This window comes from Chinchilla lanigera, unplaced genomic scaffold, assembly GCF_000276665.1.
Source record: "Chinchilla lanigera isolate Chin_1 unplaced genomic scaffold, ChiLan1.0 scaffold00037, whole genome shotgun sequence".
NCBI lineage: Eukaryota > Metazoa > Chordata > Mammalia > Rodentia > Chinchillidae > Chinchilla > Chinchilla lanigera.
Genome location: NW_004955438.1, coordinates 13,852,918 through 13,862,594, shown reverse-complemented (window position 1 = coordinate 13,862,594; position 9,677 = coordinate 13,852,918). Strand labels below are relative to the sequence as shown.

Below are 9,677 nucleotides of genomic sequence, written 5' to 3'. Positions count from 1 at the left end.
CCTAAATACCAGGATTATAGGAGTACAACACTATGCCCACCTTACTGTCCTGTTTTCTTAAAATGTCTTTCACTCAAAACAGTAAATATACCAGAGTGGATATTTTGGGGTATTATGCTCTGAACTCCTTCAATTCCATGTGTACTTGTAGAATTGGGCACAGTGTTGATATTTGTTTGTTAGATCAGTCTTGTTCATTGTGCTGCTACAATTTTCTGTATCCTTACTGATTTTTTTGCTTGATTGATCCGCTGTTGACAGAATTGTGTTAAAATTTCCTGCTGTTAATATTGGATATGTCAATTTCTAATTGTAGTTCTGTTAATTTTATTTTATACAGTTTGAGGCTGCCATTGAGGACATATAAATATACCATTGTTACATCTTGCTGATCAGTTGAACATTTATCAGTAATTAGTCATTTTTAGTCTTTATATTTTCTTTTTTTGAAATGCAGTGTTTTATCATGGTAAAATATACATAGCATGCAATATACCTTTTAACCATTGTTAAGTACATAGTTGTGAAGTGTTAAATTCATCTACATGGCTTAGTGTCCAAAGGTTTAGCCATGTTTTAGCACATGACAGGATTGCCTTCCTTTTAAGGCTGAGTATATTTCATGGTATGTATATAGCACATTCTGTTTACCATTAATCTATTTATGAACACTTGACCTGCTTCTGGTGTCTACGTTTTGGCTTTTATGAATAATGCAATTACAGACATAGATGTACACATATCTGTTTGAATGCCTGCTTTCAATTCTTTGGATCATATGATAAATTTATGTTTAATATTATAGGGGCTGGGGATTTAGCTCAGCGGCAAAGGGCCTGCCTGGCAAGCGCAAGGTCGTGAGTTTGGTTCCTGGTACCAGAGAAAAACCAAAAAAACAAACAAAAAAATATTATAAAGGACCATCATATGATTTTCCATAGCATTTTCACCATTTTCTATTCTACCAGTAATGTACATCGGTTCAAATTTCTCCAGATCTGAACCAACGTGTTATTTTATATCTTTGTTTAATAATAATCATGCTAATGGGTATGACATGGTATCTATTTGTCATTTTGATTTACATTTTCTTAATGATTAGAGGCACTGGGTGTCTTTTCATGTGTTTACTGATCATTCATACATTTCTTTGGTAGAAATGGTTATTCAATTAAACCTGAGTGATTTGAAGTTATTATTTGTCTTATTTTGTTTTTTTACTGAGATTCTGTGGTTCATTGTTGATTTGGTTTTGATTTTGGTCTGTTATTGTCATCCTGGCCCCTTTCTACGGGTAATGAAACCTCATTTGAAAGAAAACTAAATAAACTTTGATAACTCTGAAATGTGTGTGTCCCAAGTTTATTTTGTTTATTTAAAAATAGTAAAGTTATCAGGGCCGGAATATAGCTCAGCCACACAGCACCTGCCTGGCAAGCACTAGGTTGTGGATTCAATTCCCAGTACCAAATAAATAAATAAAATAATCAGCTTCATTTGCTATACATATAAAAGAAAACTGAAATTATAACTGTTAACACTGGTGAATTACTGATCAGTCCTTCTTCCATATATTGAACATTTTTTGCCTTGCTCTCTTGGTCTAAACATTATACAACTATTTTCCTTATGTAATTATAAATTCTATAAATACCATTTTAATAGATGCATTATCTGTAAGTAAATTATGTACTATCATTTACTTACTTTTTCTACTGTTAGTATTTTGTAATTCTAACTTTCACTAAAATGCCATGATGAATATCTGTATACATAGTTTCCCCCTTCCCTGTGTTTCTAGTATTTCCTCAGGATAGATCTGTATTAGTAGACCAATGCAATCAGCTGGCAGGGGGTAGGGGGAAAGATTAACTCTTTTAATACATGTCCAATTGCTTTCTAGGAAGTTTGCCCTAATTTACAATCTCATCACTAGTGAGTGAGTTTACATATAGTAATGTTATCTCCACTTCATTCTCACTACTACTGAACCCTGTCATTTGAAATATTTACTGGCTGAGAATGTGACTCAGTGGTAGTGTCCTTGCCTTGTATGCATGAGGCCCTGCATCCCACCTCCAGCACCACTAAATAAATAAGTCACTTGGCATGCTGGCACCTGCCTATAATCCTAGCACTCTGGAAGGGCTGAGGCAGAAAGATGAACAGTTTGAGCCCGACCTAGGTAAGTTAGCAACTTGGTGAGACCCTGTCTCAAAATTTTAAAAGGGCTGGGCATGTAGCTCAGTACAAAGGCCCTGTGTTCAATCCACTGTACAATAAATAAATAAATAAATACATAAATAAATATTTTTGCTAATTCTAGAAGTAAAAAATTATATTCCTTTGTTGTCATTGACATTTCATTCAACAAATGTTCATTTGTTGCCCATAGATGTATATTTTATTTGTAAATTGTATGTTCATGAACTTGCTCATTTAGGCAGGTATAATATCCAAGTTGCCTAATGTTTGTTGTTTTGTTTTTAGTAAAACTGGAACAGCATACATCAGAAAGATATTGCAACATGAAACTCCTAGAGAATTTTTATCCTCAATTATTGCAGAAATTATACAGCCTTTTGGAGTAGAAGAAGTGAAGGACAGCTCTTGTTTGTCAAGTTCTCTTTCCATTATTGAAGAAACTAGAAAGCCCTCCTATAAACTTACTCTTGATTTACAAAGTACGTGTTAAAACATAATATATCTCTGGTGACTAAAATAAATGGAAAAATATATTTTGAGAAGACTGTCTTTGTTCAGGATAGAGCAATAGCTTTCAAATTTTAGTCTACCTGGCAACTTACCAAAGTTTGTATATGCTTAGATTTCTGATTATTTATTTGTTCCTTATATAATAAAACCTACCTATAACCATCAATATATCATTAATAGGAGTGCCTATCGTCTATGCCCATGAGGTTATTTTGCCTTAACAGTGCTCAAAAGTGAGACAAAATAGTAACTCTGTGTAAATTTAAAAATTTAAGAAAAAGAAATAACAAGTTACAAGTTGAATATAATAATAAGTAATATAACAACCACTGTTAATTCCTATCATTTTGTTTTGAAACCCTGTATCATTTTTAATGTTCTTGCTTTGTTTTGTTTACGTGTGTGGTGTTGATATGCTGCTATTGTTCTTTCTTTCTTTTTCTTCCTTTCTTTCTTTTACTACTCTCTTCAAAATAAAAAAAAGAAAATAAAAAAAGAGAATAACAAGTTCATGCAGATTTTGCTCTATGTAGTAAAATAATTTGAAATCACTGCTATATAAGATATTTCTATTTCAGAAAAATTATCTTTGTATAAGGATAGGTAGAATATCTATGTATGTATCAAAGAACACAAAAATTAGTATGCTTTAAGGATTTGGGCCTTACTCTGAGTAAATGGGAAGCCATTATACAGGTTTGTGTAAAAGGTGACACAATCTGTTTTAATGAGGTTGCTTTGGCTGCTGTGTCAACAACAGACTGGGTAACAGAGATAGGGCAAGGAGGAAAGCAGAGAAATCAGCTAGGAAGCTATTGCAGTAATCCAGTGAGAAATTGTGGAGGACCACCTAGGTGACTCTCCTTAAAAGAGAAGCAGTTGCCTCCATTTTGGCTGAGCCTGACCCTGTTTCCATGTATTGATATGTATTGATCTGGCTAGGACTTTTCCTTATCCCTTCAGTTGGCTTTAAGCAATTCATATCGGTCTAGCCAAGGTGCTGATGATAATCTTTGGAGATGGCGGGCGTGTTTCCCTGACCCTCTGCTGCTCCCTCAAGTGAGGTGGGATGAGGAGGGACGTGGGATCCAGCCTCAGGAATAGAGGTTATGACTTCCTGGGATTTCAAAGATTACACATCAGAGCTGAAGCATCAACCCCAAAACATTAGATACTATCTCAGTTGAGTTATGCAGATTACTCTTTCTGCAGATCCTCCTCTCTGCATATGGCAGAGATGATTTCAGGCCTCCTACCTAGCCCAGCTCATAGCACTCACCTACTTCCCACAGTTCTCAGTCACTCATCCTCAAGCCACTCTCTTCTTCACAAATGAATAAAATCTGGATTTGGCTGTGGGTATAGGCCTTTGTTCCAGATAACTATCATCATGGCTGGACTTAGGACCCCTTGGCTCCCCATGATTACCGATATGCTTTAGAGTCTTTATTCTCACCATGGGTTGCACTGGAATTCCAATCCAATGGGTGGATTGGAATTAGCTCACTACAATTCTAATAATTTTTCATGGGATACAAATAAAAACTTCCTGGGCTGTGAGGAGGACTGGGAAGGGCTCTCTGTAGGAAATCATATTAAATTTAAGATGTATGTTACTCATCCAAGTGGAGACGTAAGATAGGCATTTAGAAAAACAAATGTGGAGCCCAGAGAAACTGCTTGTATATGATTTTGCTATGATACCAGGTGAGAAGACCCAGGAAATGAGTGGGCATAGAGAAAGCAAGAGGCCTGAGGTTTAACCACCGACCTTCTGACAGTAAGCCTCTGGGGGCTGGGGAGGTATTATTGGTAAAGGAGATGAGATGGTCTGAACAGAAAAGAACCAAGGGTGTATCTCAGAAGCCAAGTGAGGAACGTATTTCAGGAAGGAAGGACTACCAGGCCTGGTAGTACACTCCTATAATCCCAACACTTGGGAAGCTGAAGCAGGGGGATCATCTCAAATTTAAGATGAGCCTAGGCTACATAATGAGATCCTGTCTCAAAAAGAGAAAGAAAAGGAAAAAAGAAAAGAAAAAAGGAAGGAGTGCACCTGTATTACAAGCCACAAATAAATTAGGTGAGATTAAATGAAAACTGGCTATTAGACCCCTGCAAAAGTCATTGGTGATTTGACAAAAGCTATTGGCTGGGATGGTATAGGCAAGCCTGACTAGAATGGATTCAAAACATGAGAGATGCAGAACTGAAGACAGTGAATAAAGGTAACTTTAAGGGCGTTTCTTTCTGAAGGGGAGGAGCGAAATTATGTGGCCTTTTGAGGGAATGTTGGGGAAAATCAGGGGTTGGTTTGAAATGGGAGAGAGTGTATGTGTGCAATAAAGAGAATTGTTAGACTCTCTCTTGGATTATTTCTGGTTTTGTTTGTTTGTTTGTTTGTTTCCGGTACCAGGAATTGAACTCACGATGTTGCGCTTGCCAGGCAGGCCCTGTATTTCTGGTTTTTTTCAGTGTGAGAGGAGTCTTGTTCTCATGTTTAATGACCTATCAAAAACATGTTTCTCTCCTTAAAACAGCCTTTTGTTGGTCTTGTTGGTATCTTCTCTGATGGATTTTCTCTAATTGTTTCTTGTATCCTTTATACAATCTTTTCCCCATTCCCAGTCCTTAAGTGATGATGTCCTCTCACGTCCTGCCCTAAAGCCTCTTCTAAATCTTCCTGCTCTCCTTGAAGGATTAATTACTCATCCCACCAACCAACTGAGTACTTTCTATGTAATATTTAGACTTTGGAGGAACCCTGGCCACATTACCCTTCTTTTGTGGAATCACAATAAATAAGGCTCTTAACAGTTCCATAGTAAAGAAATCAACTTTTCTTCTTGAAAATTCTTATTTACTTTCATTCTCCCCATGGGCATGTGTAGTAAGTTTCTGAGGTCTATTCTTATCTTTTGGGTGATTTCAAATGTGATTCCGGGATTTAGACTCAAGAATGTTGTGGGGATGCTGGGTCTCAGTTCTATTATGGCTGCAGGAAATGAATACATTTCCACAAAAGATGTGATAGATAGAAAGGTGAATTATAAAGATACACTAAAATATCTTCTTTGAAGCATGGAGAATGTATGACAGTGGATAACTCCCTTCTGCTTAATGTTACCCAGACTTGGCAGATTAATTCTAAATTTTATGGAACAATCTTGGGAAAACCTAGAGATACCCATATACAATCATTTGCTTACTAAATGATTCATTATCATGGAAATAAACTAAATGATATTTCTGCTGCCTGAAAGGGATAAATATATATCTGTTTATAAGAATACTAATCCTAGTTGGGCGTGGTGGCATATTTATGCCTCTAATCTCAGCACTCTGGAAGGCTGAGACGGAAGAATTGCCAGGCTTAAACCCAGCCTGGGCAATTTAGCAAGATATTGTGTTGAAATTTTAAAAGGAAGTAGGGGACAGAGCTTAGTGGGAAGTCCTGCTTTCAATCTGCAGTACTGGAAGAAGGGGAGGGGGAGAAATAACTTTCTTTGTTGAGCTTAGGTTTTTTTCTTCTCTACTCGAACTTTTATACATCAATTTCAGAGTAAACATTTAAGTATAGGTTTTAATGTGATATAGTCATGATAAACTTTCTAGAAGGTACATTTGAATTATAACATGAAATCTGGCAAATATGTTCTCTAGTTAAGATCATCTTTTAAAAACTCAAATGTTTTATTAGTTTTATCTACCTGTATGCCGAGTGAATATTATCTGTTATACCAAATCTTTTCTGTTTTATCTCCAGCTGTTAATGCCTTGTTTCAAGCTACAGATATAGAGAAAACTGTGGTGATTCCTGGTTACAGCAGCTTCTTGATCACAGAAATTCTAGATGATAAGAATGCTTTAGCTATTGCTACTATGCCAGCAATAGCACCCAACAATGTAACCTTTTCAAAGGGCAACTGGTTCTTATACAACTTTGGGCAAAGGAATGGACGAACATGGAACATATACTCAAAACCATGTCATTATTTGCTTCAACAACTTGATAATTCACCAACTCTGAATGCTGTGAAATACATTGATCTGGGAAGCTCTCAGACTTTAGAAGTTAAGGTCATATCTAATAAAAAAGGTAAATTTATTTTTATTGGTGTTATGGCTTATGTTTAGATGTCCCCCCCAAAGCCTCATGCAGTCATAGATAGGGGTTTTTATAGGTGGCTGGATCTACAGTATGTGATGCTAGAATTGATTCATGATGCAATGCTGGGATCAAGGGCACCAGGATTAAGGATGTGAGTGCTACCCACTCTAAGTAGCTTGGATAAGATATAAGGGATAGAAAGAGCTGTGGTTGCCCTTGCTTGCTTTGCTACCTTCTGCCTGCTATGGACTGTTTTTTCTCTGTGATGCCTGTCTGCCATGCCACCTTGCCTTGGAACCAGCCAGTTATGGTCTGAAACCTATACAAACTGTTGGCTAAATAAACCTTTCCTCCCTTAATTTGTGGGTGTTGGGCATTTTGTCTCAGCAGCAAAAGAAGTAACTAAGACAATTGGGAAAAGTCAAAAGTAATTATTATTTTATTTCTTGAATATAAACAATGCCCTTTCATATTTAACTTTGGTTTCCATAATTGTTGGCATGCTATTAATAACAGCAGTGAGGCCAGGAATTAGACAAACAGTAGACAGATAAAATAGGGACCTGAATAAACGAAAATAAATCCTGGAAAAATTGGAACACAAAGGGAAAGAGCTCAGAAAGCTAGCAAGCAGGGAAACCAAGAGACGGGTGCTTTACTGATCTCAGGGGCCCAGTTACAAATGACAACCCATTGTTTCAAAGTGCAAGGGCTGGGTAAACTGAGAAAAAAGTGCAGTGGAAAGCTGGGAGGGGAAGCAGGGGAAGTCTGCTTCTCCTAATTTCAAAAGCCTGAGCTTAAACTGAAAACTACATTGCTTCATTGTCTCATTTTCACACATCCACAAAATAGCTCAACAAAAGTATATATGTATACCCCTGAACTTATGTGCTTCCTCAGTGACCACTCTTGGGGTCCCTCTCAGGTAGCAAGAGCTTCTCTTTGTTCTTTCTAATAAACTATACTTCCTTCTTTCCCCTCTGCTGTCCTGTTGGCTTCATTCTTCATTGTCCTCAGGACAAGAGCCCAGAAACAAAAAAATGGCTACATCGTTGGCGCCCAACGTGGGACTCACTTCTCTATGGAGAGGTAAGTGTGATGGAACAGCCAGCCCTCACTTTCTTTGTTAAACCCCAGCTAATCCCTCTAGACACTAGGAATGTTGACCTGTAAGAGAGATGGATTCCTTTCTGAGGTAGATCTCTGGATGCAAGAAACTGATGAAAGCCAGTGTGACAACTGTGAGACTCTGGCTGGGTCTGCTTTCCAGTGGGTGCTCAAAGGTCCTCTGGTGTAAACCAGGTCCTGACAACCTGACTGGGTACTCAGCAGAGAAACCTCCACTTGCCTTATCACATCCAGCCTGAGGTGAGAGGTAACTTTTGGTGCTTTCCAGGTATCCCCTTTCCAGATGACCTGAGGTAGATAAAGAGTTGGGCTATGGGTCTGGGTTTTTCTCTCTCTGCTAATATGACAGACTTCCTTCTTCTTCAGATATTTCTTGATAGATTTACTGGGCTGGGAGCAGGTTAGGATCTTAGCTCACACTCTGGGCTCCCCTTGTCCCTGATGTCTCTGGTGTCCACCCCACACCCTAACTGTCATAGAGCCAATGCCTGGTAAGTAACCCTTTGGATTCCCCTAGGAAGATTTGTTAGAACAAAGGACAAAGTTAAGGAGGAGTCCCTCAGGCCTTTTTAGCCAGCCTCACCCTACTCTGACATCTCCAGTGCTGGGAGTGAGGGCTAACTTTGGATATCACTCAACCACTTGCTTCAAACTGTGGGAGAGAGACTGCTACTTTTCCAGACAAGAGCCACTTGACAGCACTGTCCCTCTCTCCTGGAGGTTGGACTAAGGGATATCCATATGAGGTCTTTCTGTCACTCCCGCGAGGCACTCAAAATTTATTCAATCTAAACCCATCTATCCACCATGAGGATCAGACCTCAGTGAACCCTCCTAGGACAATGTATGGATATATAGTGCAACTAATGTTGACCAGAATATGGAAGGGGATCCCCTCTCCTGCTGTCATGTGCAGGGATAGGCAAAGAAGAGAAAGCAATGGTGGGTATAAAGCAGATGCCCTTTGCTCCCAGCCTGTCTTACAGAGAGGAAATACTGAAACTCAGAAGGAGCCTCCCTGTTACTTTCCCACAGGCTGTGCCCCCATCAAAAGAGCAGTTTGCTGCAGTAACTCTCATACAGAGTGACCCGAGGGATCTGCTCTGTGGACAGCTATTCCAAAATTAAGATAACCATCAGCCTAACCCTTTTTTAAATAGCCCTTGCTTTCTCTTTCTTCTCCTTCTGACTCTTATTGGTGTTAACTTATTACAAGATATCTCTGTCATGATTCACCTAAAATGCACTAATTATCAACCCCTAAAAAATTCTGATTAGTCCATTTACAAATATAATTCTAAAACTATAACAGATTTTTATAGTTCAACTTGGCAAATAAATCTAAGAGTATGCTGTGATTTAAAATTATTTTTCTTGTGTGTTCTACATTTCTTGTTAATCCATTTGAATGGATTGAGGTAGCTAGAGCTGTTTCATTAAAGTTTTTTGAGATCATATCAATTTTATTTTTCCTTTTATTTGTATCCTTGTAAACTTCTGGCTGTCTTGAGGCTTTCTGTGAAAAACCAGCTACATAGGTTTTTGGGGATAGCCAGACTCACTTAATACATTACAAGATGATGGCTAATAGGCTTGAAGCTTATTTGTAAAATTTGTCTTAGTTATTTTTCTCTCATTGCTGAGACAAAATACCCAATGCCCAAAGTTAAGGAAGGCAAGGTTTATTTAGCTCACAGTTTGTGGAGGTTTCAGTCCGTACTCA

General features: G+C 38.0%; 1 protein-coding gene across 2 annotated transcripts in view; it reads left to right on the top strand.

The window, feature by feature from the left end:
* Catsperb (catsper channel auxiliary subunit beta) overlaps window positions 1–9,677 on the top strand; it is a gene marked incomplete in the record, with an annotated part of 156,136 nt that overhangs the window by 116,183 nt on the left and 30,276 nt on the right. For both annotated transcript variants that reach the window (XM_013517143.1, XM_013517144.1), the window contains 3 exon segments: window positions 2,491–2,684; window positions 6,482–6,814; window positions 7,844–7,915. In XM_013517143.1, coding sequence (XP_013372597.1) covers window positions 2,491–2,684; window positions 6,482–6,814; window positions 7,844–7,915 — 599 coding nt within the window.